Below are 20,914 nucleotides of genomic sequence, written 5' to 3' on the forward strand. Positions count from 1 at the left end.
GCTAGTAAAGTGGGGGTCCCTCAAGGGTCAGCTCTTCTCTTGGGGTTCCCGAAGCCACCCCAGGAGCAAGCTGTTTGTGAGGAAAAAGGGAATGGGAGCTAAGAACAGGAGGGGTCTTCTCTGGAGACTCGAGGTTGATCGATGCGGTCTTTGGAGCCTGCAGGGAGGAGAGGGCAGGAGAAGCGGATAATCTGTGCCTTCCTTTTTTTTTTTAATTACCCGTTTTAACTCTTCCTGTACTGGAAATTTAGACAAGGAAGACAGGATTCAGTAGTTTGGAAAGGGAGCTGGGGAAGGCAGCAGCGGCTAGAGTAGGTAATCGAGTAAGAGGAGGAAGGGCTGGGGAGAAGAGGGAGGCTGTAGCCGCTGCCTGTTGAGGGAGAAAGAGGTGGGAGGGAGGAGGAGGGGGAGGAGAGAGAGATGACATGGGGAGAGGAGGAGGGGGGTTGGAAGAGAGAGGAGGAGGAGAGGGCTCAAGGAACCATCTGTCGTGGGACGGGCTGGCCAGCTGGGGCGTTGAGCCTGGAGGAAGGAGGCAGCAGCAGCAGCAGAAGCCCTCGGAGTAGCAGCAGCCGCGACCACAGAAACAAGTTCCAGCCACACTGCGGCTCCTTGGTTCGGAGCAGCCACAGTCGCCTGCCGCGATGGCGCTGCAAAGCCTAGCGAGCGAGGAAGCCAAGGGGCCCTGGCAGGAGGCAGACCAGGAACAGAAAGAGCCAGTGGATAGCCCAGAGCGGGAGCTAGAGCCCGAGCCTGAGCCCAAGCCCAAGCCCAAGTCGGTGCCAGTGCCCCTGCCAGAGCCCCAGCGGGAACCTCAGCCCCTACCGGACCCTGAATCCCTGCGGGAGCTGGAGTTTGAGTCCGATCCGATGCACGAACCAGAGCCCGCGCTCACAGTGGAGACCCGCGGCACTGCGCGCAGCTTTCAGCCTCCGGAAGGTGGCTTTGGCTGGGTGGTGGTGTTTGCTGCCACTTGGTGCAACGGCTCCATCTTCGGCATCCATAACTCCGTTGGGATCCTCTACTCCATGCTGCTAGAGGAGGAAAAAGAGAAAAATCGCCAAGTGGAGTTCCAAGCAGGTGAGTTGTCCTCCCCGCCCCACCTGGCATTCTGGGCAAGGGTGTACGTTCCCACTGAGGCCAACCCCATACCTCCTAGTCCGAGGCACCCCTCCAACAAGCAGCTCCTACTCCTCCCCTCTCCCTAGTCCAAGGTCCTGCTAGGGTGTGGGTTGGGGGTCTTTGAGCAGGCTCTGACTGTGGAGACTAGGTGCACGTCCTGGAGGTGGGAACTGGGACATTCATTGATCACTGGCAAGCAATAAACTTTTTTGCCCCGGGACAAATCCAGACGCACCTTTCAGATTTGTTTGCCCATTTACTTTGCCCGTTCATGCTGGGAAAAAATATTTGTGGAATTGAGTGGGGGCACAGTGGAGAGGGAAGTCGTGGAGAGAGGAGAGAGCTGGAAGGCAGGGCAGGCTTTGAGAGATGCACTATGGATCTCTGCCGCTGCCCCATTCCTTCGGGGGAGCAGATATGTTTTCTATTGAGAACACTTTAGGAACCCCGGTTACTCTGAGAGAAGAGTCAAACACATGGCAGGCATGTGTGTCTGCAGGAGAGATAGGGAGTGAGGGACTCCGAGTGGGGGTGTGCGTGCACGTCTCTGCTGGTGGTGGTTATAGCGAATAAATCTCCATGCTCTCTGAACTGAGCCCCAAAGCAAGCAGGGAGGCAGTCTCCACTATCTCCTCCCAGAGCTACGTGAGGCGGCAGGCAGGCAAGGCCTTGCAGCTAAGTCTGTGCCACTGCCAACCCCAGCCTTGCTGTACCCAGCACTCGGTGCCTTTCCGCTATCCGGGGGGTGCCTAGTAAGGCCTTAAGCTGGAATGGCCAGTCATTCCTTCTTTCGCTTGAGGCTGACTTGGTCTCCTCCCCTAAGACCAATAGGGTTGGTGGCATAGCCTTTGCTCTCCAGGCCCTGGCCGCAAGACCCCAGGCGTGGGTCTCCTGTGAGCTCAAAGAAGTCAGAGGCGCTACCTGCTTTCCCCAAAAAGCTGCCAGGGAAGCCCCTCAGCAGTTCTTGTGACGGAGCGACGGAGCTACGGGATTGGGATGCCCCCTCCCGCAAGGATTGCTCCCTCTCGTGGCTTCGCAAGACAGTTCAACTCATGTCAACCTCCCCAAGTTGGCGACTCTGAATATGTGGCTATTTGCAGTGTTGCCCTGGAAATTAGGCGTTCCCTCCTCTTGTCAACCTGGAACAATTATGCTGCCATCCAATGAGACCTAGCGATTATTAGGTGAACATAGAAATCTTGAATTCTGGGGCATCCATTTGCGGATTCCTTGGGCCCTTGGAGAGCCTCTCTCACCATTTTCAAACAAGGATTTGGGATTTTAGTTCGCAGTTTCACTGGATGCCCTGTCAGAAGGGGCTTTGGGCTATTGGTGCCTCAGACCTTATGACTCATTGGTGCAGCTGCGGTGTGCAGGCCCCACTTGAAGACAACTTGAGTGTGCATTACTGATTATCAAGGGCAGTCTCACAACTACCCAGGCCACCTGATGCTGGAGTGGAAGGGTCCCTGGGATGTGTTGAACAACTTCTGGGGGGAAGGTGCTGCCACATTCACCTCTGGGATCGCTTTTTTCCTGCTTTGATGCAGTTCAGGGACTCTTGGGAAGGCAGCCAGGGTGAGGCCTCAGGGTATTATTGCCTAGGTTACCTGCAAAAGCACCTGCTGAGCATTGCCATGTGGTTGAAGGCAGGCTGTTGGCTTTTGGGATCAGAGAGTGGCAAAGTCTGGATAAACTTAATGAAAAGCAGTGGAGACTAGGCTAAAGCTAGGCCCTGGCATTTAGGTGGTATGAGCAGACTATAGCTGGGGCCTTAGTAGTGTGTATTAAAACTTGGAAAAACCACTATTTTACCAGGAAGAGACTTACTGCTGGGGAACAGACATCAAAGCATGTGATCATAGGGGACTCAGGGGGAGGGCTCGCTGGGATTTTCCGGTCAAGACCTCACACTGTAGCTGGGGGATGGGGGTGGTGCTGCAGTGGGCTGTGCTGGGGTGTGGCTGGGGCACACTCCAACATAGACCAGGTTCATTGAGGGGCTGAGGTTACTGGTTTAAATTATGGTAAGGAAGTGACAGAAAGGAAATTTGTATGTCCCTAGGGTCTCCTAATACTTTGGCTTGGGTCCTTGTTGTGGTGTATCTTGAACTCACTAAAGTTATTGTTGATACTGGACCTCTCAGGAACACCTCAGTTTTTATTTCGGAAAAGTCAGAAACACCCAACCACATACAGGAGCACCTAGAAAATCTCATCCTTATCACTGCCTTTCTTGAGCCCTCGCCTTTCCCAAGCAACATTCAGATCCTGAAATTCCAAATGTGTCTGTGCCTGGACACACTTTCTGCAGTTTACTGAAAATGTTTTGGCTTCCTGTGTCATAGCCCTGGTGTCTCAAAGGGATAGAAGCTAGTAGAGGTTTACTGTCTTCTCTGTTGGCCAGCATTTGTCCAATACTCACACTGGGGAAATGGAGAACATATACTGCCACACTCAAGGAGGTTGGTGCATTGTACATTTCTATTATTGTGGTGATTTTTCCATTTCTATTAATATCTGACATAACTTTGATCTCTAAAAGTCTATGAATTGTATTTGGAGGCATCCTGCAACTCAAATTCTCTTTGGCTAGGGCTAACATCTTTAAAGCCTTAAAGCTGTGCTGATTGGCTTAATGGGTCAAAGGTTCTGCAGATGATTGGGATTGTCATGAGGAAGTATCAGAGAAAGGTAGTTTTGATCTTTGAGGGTTAGCTTCCACATCAGGGGGTCTCTGGGCATAGGGAAAAGCCACAGGAGGTAAAAAGGAAGTGTAATTCAGGCTATACTAGAGCATGTAATAAGCAGTCTTTAAGACTTCTGTGATGTGTACCTGCAGTGTCACCAGCATTATATCTTGTCCCCTTTTTTTCACCTGTTTTAGAGGGAAGCCAACTTTCCTTGTTCCTGGGCCTGCTTTCTGAGAGGGAAGCAAGGTCAAGTTGAGTGATAAAAGGGAAAAGATCAGGAGAGAAAATAGCTAAACTTTTTGCAGAGATTGTGGAAAATTTGGGAGTTTCCTCATCTGGACCAAGCAGCAGACAAGATAGGAGGCAACCAGACAATTCTGTGGGAAGTATAAGCTTTGCATACCTTCTGGGATGAGAAGGGAGCCTTTTTGAGGAAAGGAGGGAAAGGTGAGCAAGGTGGCATTGGTTGTAGGCTCTAGATCACTACTGGAACCCTAAGTGAGTTGGAGCTCAGGTGGGGTTAGGGTTGAGGGATCAATAAGGGGTCAAGGCAGAAGCCAAAGTCGCTAACATTGGCTCCAAGCTTAAATATTTTTCAAACTGCTTCAGAGTAAACTTACTGCTGTGCACTCACCACCTTGATTGCCAGTCTAGCACTGAGAACACAAAATATAATGAGAGGTAATTTTTATTGGGTAGTATATAAGCATGGCCCTTGTGAGCTCTTAGGGGCAGAGCTGAAGTTCTCACCATCAGGGAAAGGGACGATGGTCAGGAAGTTTCACTATTGTGTACAAAATGGTTCAGTTTGATGGGCCACTCTGATAAAGACAGAATTTTCTAGTCATGGGGTAGAGTAGTACATTCTGCCATTGAGTGAACTGAGAGTCCCAAGGATGGGTGGAGTCAGGGCAGAATAAGTTATCTTTTTCCTCCCCATTTTATGGATGCTCATGGCTTGGTTCCATGTCTCATTGGACTGTAACACTAAATTGCTGATTTGAGAGCAAGATATCTTTTGAGCAAATCTGCCATTCCCTTGACTTTGGGTAAAAGTTTTTGACTACTGTTCAGCAGAGCTAGATCAGGTTGGCTTAGATCCTGCTATGGAGCTTCAGGCCACAGGGCCATTAGTCAGACATCTTTTTATTATTATTATTAAATCATAGCTGTGTACATTAATGCAATCATGGGGCACCATACACTGGTTTTATATATCATTTGACATATTTTCATCATACTGGTTAACATAGCCTTTCTGGCATTTTCTTAGTTATTGTGTTGAGACATTTACATTCTACATTTAGTAAGTTTCACATTTACCCTTGTAAGATTCACCGTAGGTGTGGTCCCACCAATCACCCTCCCTCCACCCATTCTCCTTCCTCCCCTACCTTTCCCCCTTCCCCATATTATTAGGTTATAATTGGGTTATAGCTTTCATGTGAAAGCTATAAATTAGTTTCATAGTAGGGATGAGTATATTGGATACTTTTTCTTCCATTCTTGAGATACTTTACTAAGAAGAATATGTTCCAGCTCCATTCATGTAAACATGAGAGCGGTAAAGTCTCCATCTTTCTTTAAGGCTGCATAATATTACATGGTGTACATATACCACAATTTATTAATCCATTCGTGGATCTATGGGCACTTGGGCTTTTTCCATGACTTAGCAATTATGAATTGGGCTGCAATAAACATTCTGATACAAATTTTTTTTTATAATGTGATTTTTGGTCTTCTGGGTATATACCTAGTAGAGGAATTGTAGGATTGAATGGCAGGTCTATTTTTAGATCTCTAAGTGTTCTCCAAACATCTTTCCAAAAGGAATGTATTAATTTGCATTCCCACCAGCAGTGTAAAAGTGTTACGTTTTCTCCACATCCACGCCAACATCTCTGGTCTTGGGATTTTGTGATATGGGCTAATCTTACTGGAGTTAGATGATATCTCAAAGTAGTTTTCATTTGCATTTCTCTGATGATTAAGGATGATGAGCATTTTTTCATATGTCTGTAGGCCGTACGCCTATCTTCTTCAGAGAGGTTTCTCTTCAAATCCCTTGCCCACCCTGAGATGGGATCACTTGTTCTTTTCTTGCTGGTATGTTTGAGTTCTCTGTGGATTCTGGTTATTAAACCTTTGTTGGAGACATAACCTGCAAATATCTTCCCCCAAGCAGTAGCCCTTAGTCAGACATCTTTCAAGTCATTTTCCTGCCTTCGTTCCAACCAAACTGAATCCCAAACTGTGACAGTTATTCATCGTGAAAGGGATGAGAATGAGGGGTTGGGGCATTTGGATGCCACCCAGGGGCGTGCTTGTTTGAGCTGAGGTAGCTGGCTAAGGCTAGATGCCTGGCTCAGTGTCCAGTGGCCTCATATCCTCATTCTAAGTCTACAAAAGTGACAACCAAGGCCAAATCTGGGGTCCCAAAGGCTGGTGATCTCAGTAGTACCAGGTAGGCAGCAACTGAGTTAGATAACATGTGCCCCCAACTTGTTTCATGACTTGGAGTAGATATGTCATCTCCCTATACCTGAGTTTATCTGCTTGTAAAATGAGATGGTTTGACTACATGAACTTTTTAGCATAATTCTATACTTCTAGAATTATGTGCTGTCTTATTTCTTACCGTTACCTTGGCATAAATTTTGACTCATTCAGGCAAATAAAAATTTGTTAAGCGGCCTGAACATGTGTGTGGGAGTGGGGTGGGGGTAAGGACAGTTTGGGAAGAGATTGAGAAAGCAAGGAAAAGCCATGTAGACATCATTTTCCTATGTCATTTGTATTTAAAGACTGTGGGGCTGCCCACAGGTATAGACATGGTTAAAAGATCCAGTCTTTTTTATCTAGTATGTAAGGACAACTTGGGATGTACAGCTGCTTTCCCCAGAATTCCCTGCTCAGCATAGAGCTGGGCCTCCAAGAGAACTCTCTGGACTTGGCCTGCCACAAATGGTCTGTATGCTCTCTTTTCCAGCATATGAGCCCATTCCTCAAAACCGTTAAACTGTAAACATTTCCTTGAATCTCAGTTTGGACCACTCTCACGAAATTTAATTTCCCATAGCTCACTCTTCCTTCTCAGAAATGCATGGTCAGTGTGACCTTGGTTTGCTGTTAACCTCACTCTAGAAGAGGGAACCAACTCTTAAATGTGATGCAGAGGTTCCCTTTACAGGGCTTCAGAGAGGGCGTCTTTATGGCTAGCTCAGGGATGCTGCTGAGATCTCACTGTTCTGGAGGTGGGGAAGGCTGCTGGTTGTGATCCCTGTCTCCACTATCCCCAGCCAACTTCAGCTTAACTCAGGGCTTAGCTGAGAGTGTGCCTACTGAAACAGCTGGGTACAGAGCTCTCTCTCCTTTTCCTTGGATTTATATTTTCATGTTTAGGACAACATTTCCTCCAGTCCCATGAAGGATAGACAAGCAATTAGAGTTTCAAAATTCTCAGAAGTATGTAAAGGATGTCATCTCAACCTTTTGAACAGACTGGTTTCCTGGGAGGATGCACTGCTTTTCCTGCCAACATCTTTTTTTGTTACTGTTTTGTTTTTTTACATTTTGAAAAGAAAAAAGTCATTTACTCCTTTCAGATTGTGTGAATGATGGATTGGGATTTTCTGTCTTGAAAGAAACTGTTTCACCTGATAGTGAATGAATAAGCCCTAGAGAAAAGGCTTTCTTCTCAAAACACACACACACATGTGTACGTATGCATGCATGCATGCACTTGTGCACACACACACACACCCTCCACATACCAAGCCATGGATTATGAATACTCTACCTGAAAGAAGTCTTTTCCCAGCTGTCTATGGAATCAGTTTGAATGTACCAGAGCTTCTGTATGGGTTATTGGGGACTATTACAAAGAACTCAGACTGGGAAACTTGCTAAATGAGGGTGATAGAATATGGCCAGCCTGAGTTGTACCTTTTTTTTTTTTTTTTTTTTTTTAGACAGAACCTCAAGCTGTTGCCCTGGATAGAGTGCTGTGGCAATCACAGGTCACAGCAACCTCCAACTCCTGGGCTTAAGCAATCTCTTGCCTCAGCCTCCCAAATAGCTGGGACTACAGGCACCTACCACAATGCCCAGCTATTTTTTGGTTGTAGTTGTTTGGCAGGTCCAGGCTGGATTCGAACTCACCAGCTCTGGTGTATGTGACTGGTGCCTTAGCCACTTGAGCTACCGGGGTGGAGCCTGAGTTTTACCTCTTGACCTAGACACAATTGCAACTCTCATCAGTGGGGCTGGGAAACATTATTGCAAGTTTCTTTCTGCCTTCATCTTCCTGTATCCTTCCCAATATTCTGGTAAGAGAGTTTAGGCCACCTCAGCCTTCTCTAGCTTTAGAGGTGACCAGCGGACTAAGAGTAGGAATATTTAATCACCTCCTATGGGAGAGTGCTATGGTTGGCTCCGCCTTCTCAGTGGGGAATGTGACCTGTTTGGGTGGTTTTAGGAAGCACAGCCTCTTCACCCTGGCAGTCTTGCCCTTTCCTATCCTCTACTTTGCTCCAATTTCCTGGATTATTGGGAGAGGAAGGGATGAAATTGGCTGTTCCAGCTGCATATTTTCTCAGCTACTTCTATTTTCATGTTGCATTTTTATCACATTTGCTAGATGTGCCACCTGTTTTGTTCCCAGTATTGTTCCTTCTCTTCTCTTTTTCTTTGTTGCTCAGAGGAGCTACTGGGGCTTAGGATAATATACAGGCCCAATTCCAGCTACGGTCTCAGGCCCACTTCTACACATACCACAGAGGCCTCCCTTTCCCCTTCCCATTCTCTTCTTTCTGTCCCCTTACTCTCTACTTCCTGGGTGAAGGGTGACTTTTCATGGAGCACTCAAAGAGTGTCAAAGCCATCACCTCTGGATTTTTTGCAGCTGCTATGAAAACCTTTTTTTCATTTCCACACCTCCTCTTTTCACAGCCCTTGGACCCCAATCCAGAAGATAACACTGTAGCAAGGTCTTATAGTATTCAACAAATGTCTTGGTTACTTGCACTCCTTTTCAAATCCTCACCATTATTGTTGTCTATATCCTGGGCCAGCTGAACCGCCAGAGATTTTGGATTAGTTTTCAGTACCTTCACGGGTTCTGGTTCATTTTATTTTGAGCACCTTAGCATTTCTCTTTTTGCCAAAAATACTGCACAATTGATTTTAGAGGGGTCAGAGAAGGGAGAAAACAGACACCCAAGTCCTAAATGGAGTAAAAAGTGCCTTTAGGAAGTGTAGAGAGGGGGAGTGAAGCTCCCAAGTTAGTTGCTCTCCTGCTTCTGTGTGGCTGGAGGGAAGAAAGGAAGGAAAATGTTGCTAAACAAGCAGTTCCCACATAGTTTCTTTGCCTTACCTATCAGGTGGATCTCCTTGCCCAACTTCTTACCCAGGCTGGAAGGGTATGCACGAGCACCCATATGTCCAGACCTGTGTGTACATGTGTGTAACTGGGTGTGTGATGTCTGTCCGAGTCAGTTAGCACAGTTTCTTGGAACACAGTGCTGGTGAAACTGAAGTCATAGCTTCAGTCACTTGTTTAGATCACTGAGTTTCTCACAAAGAACTCTTCCTCTGTTCATTGCCCATGCCACTCATGTGAAATTGTCACTGATCCCAGAGGGAACTGGTAGAAAAAATGAAGATGGTTCCCTCCATGAAGATAAGACCTCCATACTACTGGGAAAAAAGTATAAAGTACACACTATTGATGGCTGCTTCAGCTGCATTCCATAGTGGGGCTTCTTTGACATTTACCTCCTTACTTCTGCCAAGCACACTAATATATGTAATCATAATAGTACTAGTAGTAGTAGCGGTATTAATCACCAATATTTATTTTACATTTAGCAGTTAACTCTGTGCAAGGAACTATACTAAATACTTTACATGTACTAATTCATTTCAATTCTCAACAACCCTATGGGGTAGATACCAGTATTTTCTCCATTTTGCAGATAAAGACAGCAACAGAAGTTAAGTAACTTGCTCAAGCTCATATAGCAAATAATAGTAGAGCCAGGATTTGAACCCAGACAGTCTGATTCTAGAACTTCTGCTTCTAGACATCGCCTAATACATAGTACAGATGTGGGGGACAGTTACCAAGGGAGATTACCACAGTTTTTCATTTCTGTAGACTTTAGGCATCCTTATGACTAAGGGATAAAAATAAATGACTGAGAAAGCGTTTAGTAAATAAACGAGCAACAATCTCGTAATATTCTTCTAACTACCCATCTCAGTCTATCCAGTGTATATATGCAAAGGGTCATAATCTTTGAGTTGAAAAGGAGCCAAAGAAACCATCTCTTAGTTCCTTAGCACTGAACAAGTCATATAACTTTTCTGGGCTTCAGTATTCTCATCTACAAAATGAGACAACCAAGTACCTATTTTGATAAGACTGTGATGAATAAAATGAGATTGTGTGTGTATGTAAAAGGTCTTTGTAAATTATGAAGTGGTTGGTGTTATTATTATTAATATTATCCTTTTCCAGCTCCTAGAAATGGAGTCATTATGACTTTCTCTAAATGTGTCTTTAAAGGTTTTCTCCCCATCTCCCCACTCCATCTCTTCCCCATTTCCCTTCTCTGTTCTTCTGCAGTTTGATACTGGTGTTTTTTATCTAAGAACTGGCTGTATTTTCTTTGTTCCTCAGTTTTCTAAGAACCCAGAGCCAGAACATAGGTCATATACATTTGAGAAAACAAGGCATGTTGAAATATTTGCAGCCTTGGCAGGAGCTCACAAACCTCCCTAGGAGTCAAGCACTGAGTTGTTTTACTATGAGTTGCTGGCGGGGGGGGGGAAGATGGTGGGGTGGAGTTAGGGTGTCACTTCCTCCCAAGGGTCTCTCACAGAGCCTATGTTCTCTTGCAGATAGTGAGGAAGAAGGAAAGGGATATTTAGGGTCAGAAGGGCTGGGCCAGGGGACATTAAGCATAGAAGGAGCCTTGCTCTTTGTATTCAGCTTTGGAGTGGGTCAGTTTCCTTGTGTTCTAAACAGGATAGCCACAGAGAACAGAGGCCACAGAAGACTGTGGCCTTCACAAAGAAAGAATGCAATAGCAATTTTGAGCAAACATTTCAATGGTCACTTAAGGAGTCTTCATTAAGAATAACCAGCAGGCAAATCAGAATGAAAATGCTTCTTTTTTGTTGTTACAAAAGCAAAACAAAATCCCAAAGCCCTTCTTTGAGACTAAGATTTCAAATATACTAGGACTCACCATCTTGATTTTCAGTTATTTAGATATCTGAGCTAGAAGGCATTTTAGGGATCACCTAATCCTATTCCTTCTGGTTTCCATCTTACTGGTAGAAAACTGAGATCTGAAAAGATGTGACCTTAATCAGCATTGCCAGTAGATGCTTGCTGTGAAAATTTGTTTGTGAGAGGGTTAGGGAATGGGCACAAGGTATGGGCTGATGGCATGCTAAGTTTTCTCCAACTCAACCACTAGCATACTAACCCCCCTTCCTTTTTCCCTGAACTTTTCCTCAGTCAATCCCTAGGACCTACTTTATAAATAAAGATAAAAATAAAATTCAGAAGATACGATAGGTAAGTCTCTCTCCCATTCCTGTTCCCCAGCCACTTTGTTTTCCTCCCTGGAGGCCAATGGTGTTATTTGGTATATCCTTCCAGAGATAGTCTATATATATATATATACAATTCTATATATATTCTCTCTATATTTATATACAGTTCTCAATATTCTATATATATGTATATACAATTTGTGTGTGTTGTGTGTGTGTGGGGTATACCTTTTAAAGTCCAAATGGTAGCCTATCATCTACCTTATCTTTTATACTTCAAAATGTATCTTGTCTATTATTACATATTAAGTCCATAAAGTCCTCATTCTTTCTTATAGCTATACCATATTCCATTATATGAGAATATCATAATTTATTTAATCAACAGCTTCCTGAAGAATATTCAAGCTATTACCAATCTTTGACTATGGGTCAAACAGTGCTAGATTCAGATTACTTACCATATGGCTGGTCTTGACAAGATTTTTTTTTTTTTTTTTTTTTTTTTGAGACAGAGCCTCAAGCTCTCTCCCTGGGTAGAGTGCCATGGCATCACAGCTCACAGCAACCTCCAATTCCTGGGCTCAAGTGATTCTCCTTCCTATGCCTCCCAAGTACCTGGGACTACAGGTGCCCACAACAATGCCCAGCTATTTTTTGTTGCAGCCATCATCGTTGTTTGGCCAGCCCCAGCTAGATTCAAACATGCCAGCTCAGATGTATGTGGCTGGCGCCTTAGCTGCTTGAGCCACAGGAGCCAAGCCAGACAAGATTTTTAAACTTTCTAGGGTCTAAGTTTTCTCATATATAAAATAGGGATAATAATAATATATATTACTACTGGTGTGGACATTAAATGAAATGAGACATGCAAAACATCCAGCATATATCCTGGCATATAATAGATGTTCAGTAAGTGTTAGTTCTCCCCCTGCTCAAAAGCCCTTTCCATATATGCTACACCTCCAATTCAATTAATCTTGGTTCTTGGTTCAGTTCAAGTCAGTACGTCTTTATTATGTACTAGGCTGGACCTTGGATGAGCCAGAGAAGGAAAAGGGTTCCTCAAGAAGTTTAAAATTTCTTTAAGAAGATATAAGATACAGATCACCACTAAGTAATAAAAAATATGTATATATTAAAGAAATGCAATTTTTGTGCAGTGATGTGGAAAGGGAGAGATGAGTGTGAGGGCCAGAGGAATCAAGGAAAGTTTACTGGTAGAGCTAGAACTTGAAATGGTGTTTAGCTAAGTAGAGAGTTGGGCAATGGCAGGTTGGGGGTTGAGAATTGGACAGTTCAGTTGTTGCTCAGATTCTGGGCCTTTGCCCTTTGGGAGCCCAGTGAGTAACTGTTCCTCATTAGGCCTTACCCAGCAGGTGGGGTAGGGTGGAGGGGCAGGCAGAGAGGAAAATACTGAGGACATTTGGAGAGAAGGGCACGGGGAGGGGGGATGTCTGGGCATTGGGCCAAAGAATGAGGTGCCTACAAGTGGCCATGGCTCAGCCTTCCCAGCCCATACCACCTGCTCTTTCATGTCATCTGCTCAGGTCCAAGGTGAAGAAGAGCATGAGTATCAGCAGCTCTCAGCCCCTCACCCTGGGATCCAACCAGGCCTCCAGATCCTGTAAGCCCCAGTAGAGGGGATACTGTTTAGTGTTAATAATCCCTTCCGTGCATGGCATATTGTTTAAGTTTATATCTTATTTTACATTGATCCTTGCAACAGAGGCAGTTGTGAAATAAAATACCCAGTTGATTATCAACATATGCCAACATCTTTGGTTATATTAAGTGCTATGTTGGGGGTTCTGGAAAATGAAAAGTCAGTGTGGTTTGTATTAGGGGAAAGTTCACTACCTGAAAGGGCTGCATAGATATTCATACTCCTATTTTACAGTTACATAAAATGGGAAGCAGATGGAGGGCAAGTGAGTGGCTTGAGGTCACACATTTAATATTTAGTAGAGCTGGGACTAGATCCCTGGGACTAGATCCCAGGCCTACCACTTCCAAATTCCATGACGGAAAAGTTCCCTGAAAGTTGGAATAGATTTTTTCCTAAACTTAGTAGCAGCATGAAGCTTAAGGGTGTGGGTAAAAATCAGTATAGTATAATGAAACAAAGAACTGAGAGTCAAAAAGTTCAGGGGCATGGAAATGGGAGCCATACAAGAAAAGATTTGGGCGTATCTAAGGCCTGCTGGCTGGGATCAAGAAAGAACACTGGACTGGGAGTCAGTAGACCTGGATTCTGGTTCTAGCTCTCTTACTAGCTATCTTCATAACCCTGCCAGGTGCCTTCCCCTTTATGGGCCTCCAATTTCTCCACTTAAGAATTAAGAAATTTGGACCTTTCAGAACTTAGTGGTACTTAGAACCAGTGGTTTATGCAAACCAAGGAGGCCTAGGGAACTTCCTGGCAAATGGGTGAGGGTGAGGTGGTAAGTGGAAGAAAACAATTTTTCTGATGAAAATGAAAAACAGATCCTCTCAAGATGAGTTTTGGAAAGGATAATTGTGCCATGGTTTCTATACTATCTCCTTGGAGACTTCCAACATAGGCGAAAAGAAAGTATGCGTATTCAAGTGAGCAAGTACCTCAATGCAAAGCTAAGATTTGGTGGGATGGATTGTGAAATGCTGAGTCAACATCCCTGGATGTCTCTCTTTATAATATCCATCTTAGCATCACTGTTCTAAGACCTTGGTTTTAGTTTTTAAAAGGAGGTTTGCCTCATGGGTGGGTACCATTGAAAATCCCCCTCTCGAGAGAGGGAAGGAGGGAGGGGGGTGGGGCCTTGGTGTGTGCCACACCTTCTGGGGGCAAGACATGATTGCAAGAGGGACTTTACCTAACAAATGCAATCAGTGTAACCTGGCTTATTTTACCCTCAATGAATCCCCAACAATAAAAAAAAAGAAAAAAAAAGAAAGAAAGAAAAATCCCCCTTTCATGGAGCCCACTTGAGTGAACACTAACCCTAGAACCAAAGTGTCTGGGAAAATACTGGCTCCACCATTCACTGTTGTTGTGTCCTTGTGCAAGGCATTTAACCTCTCTGTGCCTCTATTTGCTCATTTGTAAAAGGGGGATATCAAGAGCATTTGCTACACAGGGTTGTTATAAGAGTTGACACTCATATCTGTGTATCTCTCTCTCTCTAGCTAGCTAGCTCAGAATAGTATCTGACACAAAACAAGTGTTGGGTAAATATTTCCTGTTCTTATTATTTGCTTAATAGACTATACCTTATAAATTTATACAGTTGGGCTTCAGAGAACAAGTGTGATACCAAGTGAGCCCTAGGGAGTTCGTTATTACTCAATCAGGAAGTCAAAGTAATAGGGACGCTTTATAAAAGTACCATCTGGGCTGCTCTGATGTTAGCCATGCCCAGGACAAGATTAAGAACCTCTAAAAGAGGGCTTGGCGCCCGTAGCTTACATGCCACATACACCAGGGCTGGCGGGTTCAAACCTGGCCCAGGCCTGCTAAACAACAATGACAACAACAACAACAACAAAATAGCTGGGCATTGTGGCAGGTGCCTCTAGTCCCAGTTACTTGGGAGGCTGAAGCAAGAGAATCACTTAAGCCCAAGAGTTTGAGGTTGCTATAAGCTGTGATGCCATGGCACTCTACCAAGGGTGACATAGTGAGACTCTGTCTCAAAAAGAAAAAAGAACCTCTGAGGTTTTAAGCACTGTTTCTCTGAATGCCAAATTCTGAAACAATTCATTAAATCTATACATATTTTTCTCATTTGGGGGTGGCATTGCTTCACTGGTGGTCTAAGCTCATGTTAAGTCTGCCTGTTGGGCAATCCTGCACTGACCACAGAAGGCTGTAAGTTCCTCCCTAAGTTCTGGAGGGAACCGATGACTGTGAGTGGTTTATACACCCACAAAGAATGGTTTTGAACCCAAGAAGCTCTATCCACAGCAGAGTTCTGTATGTCTTAGCTCCTGAGAGCTTTCCCTGCCAAGCCCCATGACTGCGTTGGTGGTTGAGACCTCCCATACTGTTACTCAGAGGATGGTTTACCTTCTGGGGCCAGAAGAAGAGGAGGACAAATGCCTACAAGTACCAATAAAGCCCCCTTAAGGAAGCTGTAAATATCAGCAAGTTGAAGTTCTGGTGACAAGTTGAGATCACTGAACATTGTCATGATAGAGAAGGCGAATGGTGAGGTTCTTCTTCCTTGAGATGACTAGGAGACCAAACCCTTCCCCTGAGCCTTGACTTCTCCAAAGAATTCAAATCAGTGATTCTGGAAAATGTGGAGTCATTATTAGTATATCTATTATTCTATGCAGCTTGATCAAGTTCTAATCATCTAATGGTGAACAACAGTTCCTTGTATGTTCCAAGAGCCAAAATGTTTTTTACCTTGACCTATGGAAAGACTAGCCAAAAGCAAGTTTCCCTTAGATTTGCTGGCCAAATAGCTGGAGGGACCTGGCAGCCTGAGTAAGGGAAGTCAGCAAGACCCCAAAGAGTTTATATGCTACCTTGTCCGGGAATGGCACCTACGTTCAGGCCTAGCCATGCCTGTGCTGCCTTCCCTCCTCACCAAATATCTCAAACATAGAAGGCTCAGGGGATGCCAGTCAGACCAGATGTTGGGAGCTCAAGCTTTTAGGAAAAGAAAGATAGATCAACAGCTAGCCAGAGAGACTAGAGAGGAAACAAACTTATTGTTCTAGCTCCTAACCCCAGGAAACACCCCCAGGGGTTCCAGAGAATCACCTGCTCAAGGAGGTAATGGATCATCTGTGTCTCCTGAGTAGAGCTGGCTATAATTAAATATCTCTAGTCAGAGCCAGCAACCTGAAGGATACTTTCCAGACTGTGGCTCAACAGAGACTAACGGTGGCTTTGAAGTTCTCTTCCTTTTTATGAAATTGGTTTCAGTACTAACAGAAAAGATACCCTTGGAATGGGAAGTCATTAAGAAGACCCCAAAGTTTAGTTCTCCTTCACCTCACTGCTCCAGGTGCTGTGTATTACAGAGAAAGGCAAAGAATCTCACATCAGATAGACCAGTGTTAGAGTCCTAGCTTTGCCATTTTCCTTATCTGCAATCTTGGCCAAATGTGAACTCACTTTTCCTATGTGTAAAAAGGGGTAGTGGGAAGGTCATAAACCCTACCTCACAGTCTTATGATGAGAAGATGGATAAGAAGCTGTGTCCATTCAAAACAACTTTGAGCCTTCCATATGAAATATCATCATGTTTGCTGCATATGTAAGTTTATCTGTAGACTTACACCTGTGCTCGCACATTTATAACTGGATTGCGGCATCACCCATGATGTACACATGTGTAAGAAGCCACTTGAAATGTACAAAATTCTACACATATCTCACCTTAAGCCTGAATTCATGACATAGACACATTTAAGTACACACCCATACACATTTATCCACAATTATCCTTTTTCTCTTTCTTTCATACACATACCCATACACGTAGATGTATATCTATCTACATTTGTATGTGAATGCATATGTATGCTATACAAGTAAGCATACTGTACCCTTTATCTTTTCCCTAAACTATCAAGTTTTCTAAGGAGGATGAGAAAAGGCCCTGTTTTCTAAGGTGTATGAAAAAAGGCCCTGTTAGTCTCTATTCCCCCACTTCATACTGATAATAACTATTTTACCCTTGCTGGGGCTTCTTCCTTGCCTCTATCTTATTTGTAGATTAGCACAGCTGCTATCAAGCTGCAGCATGTGTTATCCATGCTGTGTCTGGAGAACATAGATCCTTATCTGGTTGCTCTGTGAATAGTTCTACGACTCCATCCTGCACAATATAGTTATAGTCATGTTTGCAAAGAGCTGATGGCATTTTCAGATTTTTTTTGAAAACACAGTCAATACAGTCACAAAAATAGTCACTGGCCCAAATGCCCTGAAGCTAAATGAAATTAAGCAACAGACATAATGAAAATTAGTAACAGAGCCTAAATGAAGTTGAAGTTGAATCTCTCTCTCTTTCCCTCTCTCCCCACTCTCTCTTTCTTTCTGTTCTGTTCTCCCTCCCTTTGCTACTCCCTTTTATTATTATGAGTATCTCTGAGCATAGGTCGTGTGTGTGGAGGGGGTAGTACTATGGAGTATATTTGCTTCAGAGAGAGCCAGAGTCATCAGAACCTAACATTTTGTGAGAGAGAGAGAGGAAGAGAAAGAAAAGGAAGAGAAAAATGAGAGTATTGAGAATTATAAGCAGGAGGAGCATAGCTAGGGGATTAAATGGAGTGAGACCAAAAGTAGGAGAGTTAATACTCACTTTGAGGCCAACTAGAATTTTGATGGCTAGATAACTTTTCAAACCAAATCGCAGAGGCTGGAGTGCCCCACTGGTATGTGGGTAAATTGGTTTGCTTATTTGGAAGGCTCGAACATTAAAAATAATTCCTAGTAATAGAAATGAAGATTTAAACATGGTTAGAAAGCAAGATGGTTTCCTAGGGAGCAGGCCAGACCTGATGTAATGGTCCCATTCTAGGCAGCCTAGCTATGGCCTACAATAAGGAGGGGTTTAGGTAGAGGGTAGTGTTATCATATTTATTATCCAAACTAGGACGCTTTTGAGGGTGAAAGGGGACACTGTTAATACATATTTTGCTAGGATAACCGGCATAAACTAGGATTGTCCCCAAACCAAAATGTATATTTATTCTAGGTTTAGGACAAACTACATATTGCTCCAGCTTTCCAGGAAAGGGCAGACTGTAAGAGCTCCTCACAAGAAGCCTTGAAAAATGTGTCTGTGGTGGTGGTAGGGGGGCGGAGGGTTGGGCAGTGCCGGGAGGGAAGATTCAGCCTTTTCAGCCTAGTGACTGGAAATTGTTTACTCTGAATATGAATTCCTTTTCTTGTTGCTGTCCATAAATATATAATGGAGCCCCTTCCCAAGTGTGTTTATTTCCTGATCAGCTTCAGAAGAGACTCTATGTGTGTGTGTATGAATGTGGTTTTATACATTGTGTGTATGTTTATGTCAAAGTTGTAAAAGTGTGTATGACTATAAATGGGAATATGAATATATCCAACTGTGTGTAACTATGGGCATGTATGTGTATATACGCATACGTGTAATGGAAGTATGTGTGTGTGGGTGCGTGCACACATGAGCACATGCAGGGTAGAGCCAGGCCTGACCTGTGGTTCATTGAGTTATGAACAATTTAAACTACAAAGACTACCACTTAATTTTACAAGTGATGAAACTGAGGCATGTGTAATGAAACCTACATACCTTTACTTTTTGCTTAGCACTGGTTGAGTCACAATAAAATAATCCTCATTAGGAACCAGCTGCTGATTCATGCTTTGGAGTATAAACTCAGCTATGTCTTTAAGATATCTACAAACAATGGGTGCTTGGCAAGGACAAAAAGAAACTGCCTAAGAGTGAGATTGAGGTGTGGAGGTGTCTGTAAGGCCTAGACTTGAGTGCAAGGGTAAGATTTGACAGGTGGCCTTTCCTCTATGCCTGTCTCCCTGGAGGACCGTGCCAAGCAGTAGAAACTTTCCAGGGCTTTGAATATTATTCAATCTCCCTACCCCCACTCCACAACCTACAAATAGGTTTGCCTTAGAGACAAACCTTATTCTTCATTAGAGATCTACTGGAGGCCTTCAGAGGATGTAGGCCAGACATAAGCTGAAGATGCCCCAGACTGGGCAATAAGAGACAGGAAAGCCTTTCCCCTAGGTCTCTGACCTTCCCAATACTGCCCTCAACACTTTGGGCTCTAGGGCAAGTGAAAATGACTAGAGATGCCCCAGGAGTGCTAAGATTGGGTATTGAAAGGGAATTCATGCCTTCAAGAGAAGGGTGGATGGCTATCTCATTAGCCTTGGTGTATTTTATCTGTGGCTGATGAATTGGTTATACAAGTTAAGATATCCTAGTGCTAATGTAGCCAAAACTCCAAACCATGGTTCAGTCCTCATCTGACAAAATGCAGATTGCTTGAGCCTCTGTTTAGACTATACCCATTTGTCTGATCAGTGACATGAAGGATGAGGCCAAAGAGTGTGGGGTGATGCAGCATAAATCTGAGAAAATAATCCACGTCTCATGGTTCTAGTGATATGCCTGTTCAGATTTAGCCAATATTTACTAAGCACTTACTATGTTCCTAACTTCATGCTAAACTTTTACCTGTATGAATTATGTCACTGAATCTTCACAAGAACCCTATAAAGTACGATTATTTCCATTAAGACCCCAAGAGGCTTGGCACCTGTAGTTCAGTGGCTAGGGCGCTGGCCACATATGCCAGGGCTGGTGGGTTCTAACCTGGCCTAGGCCTGCCAAAACAACAATGGCAACTGCAACAATAACAAAAATAGCCAGGTGTTGTGACAGGTACCTGTCGTCCCAGCTACTTGGGAGGCTGAGGCAAGAGAATTGCTTAAGCCCAGGAGTATGAGGTTGCTGTGACACCATGGCTCTCTACCAAGGGCTCACATAGTGAGACTCTGTCTCAAAAAAAAAAAAAAAGACACCCCAAGAGGTAAAATGGCTTGCTCAAAGTAAGATAGCTAGTAATGGAGAAGTGAGCATTCAACCACAACTTTGCTTAACTAAAAGTTATTATTGAAAGCCTACTGCATGCCAGGAGCTAATATGCTAAAAGTTTTCCATAGATTATCTTACTTAATTCTCACAATAACTCTATAAGAGGATACTCCTCCCTTTTAAAAAAAATATATAAGGGTACTAAGGAAGTGAAATATTAGGTGACTTATCCAAGGTTAAATGCTAGTACTCACAGTAGATCTAGGATTCTAATGCAGACCTATGATTCTCAAGCTTAGCGTGGCCTCTTCCTCATTCCTCTGTGGTTATATAATTTTGTATTTAGATGATTCCAAAGGCCCCTTCCAACTTTGAGATTCTAGAGGTTAGTAACTATATGACAATCCTTCCCTATGTAATCAAGCAGCCTGGGGTTACTTGGCTGAGATCCCCTGTCATTCTTTCCTACCAACTAGGGTCTCTCCATGTGTGGTGCAAAGGAAGAGTGGGCAATCAGCCCCCATCAGCTCAGGCTGAGTTGTCCTGGGACTCTGATTCACTTTCCCCACTCCTGACCCCAGGTCCCAGGTAAGGTGCTTTCTGTAACATTCAGAAGCTTCTCTGGTCTCTAGGCCTGGGCCCTGTAACCCTTTCCCACTGTGAAAAAAGAAAATATTGCCTTAAATTGGCAAATGAGAAGCTCCTACAAAAGGATCCCAGGAAAGCCACCTTCATGCCTTGTGTAATTGTACCCATGTCTGTGTTTCTCTGGGAGTTGCAAACAGAAGTCAACCTTGATTCGCACCACAGTCCTCCCTGGTAGGCTGAGATGAAAATTTCCTTTCTTGCCCACCCCTTCAGACCTTTTCTTCTGCTGATGGATTTCTCATCCAGTTCTGGACCTTAAACAAAAGAAGAAGACAGTTCAGTTCCATAGAGTCAGAGTCTGGTCAGAGTCTGGTACCCAATGTATGTGGACAGGTG

At 44.1% G+C, this 20,914-nt stretch overlaps 1 protein-coding gene across 1 annotated transcript in view; it reads left to right on the top strand.

Annotated features, from left to right (window-relative positions):
• Nucleotides 1-454: 454 nt before the first annotated feature.
• Nucleotides 455-20,914, top strand: part of SLC16A2 (solute carrier family 16 member 2) — a 146,900-nt gene continuing 126,440 nt past the window's right edge. Inside the window, exon 1 of the mRNA XM_053580475.1 lies at nt 455-1,080. Coding sequence (XP_053436450.1) covers nt 645-1,080 — 436 coding nt within the window. The 5' untranslated portion in view covers nt 455-644. The remainder of the gene's footprint in view (nt 1,081-20,914) is intronic.

The sequence above is a fragment of the Nycticebus coucang genome, chromosome X (genome assembly GCF_027406575.1).
Source record: "Nycticebus coucang isolate mNycCou1 chromosome X, mNycCou1.pri, whole genome shotgun sequence".
Taxonomy (NCBI): Eukaryota; Metazoa; Chordata; class Mammalia; order Primates; family Lorisidae; genus Nycticebus; species Nycticebus coucang.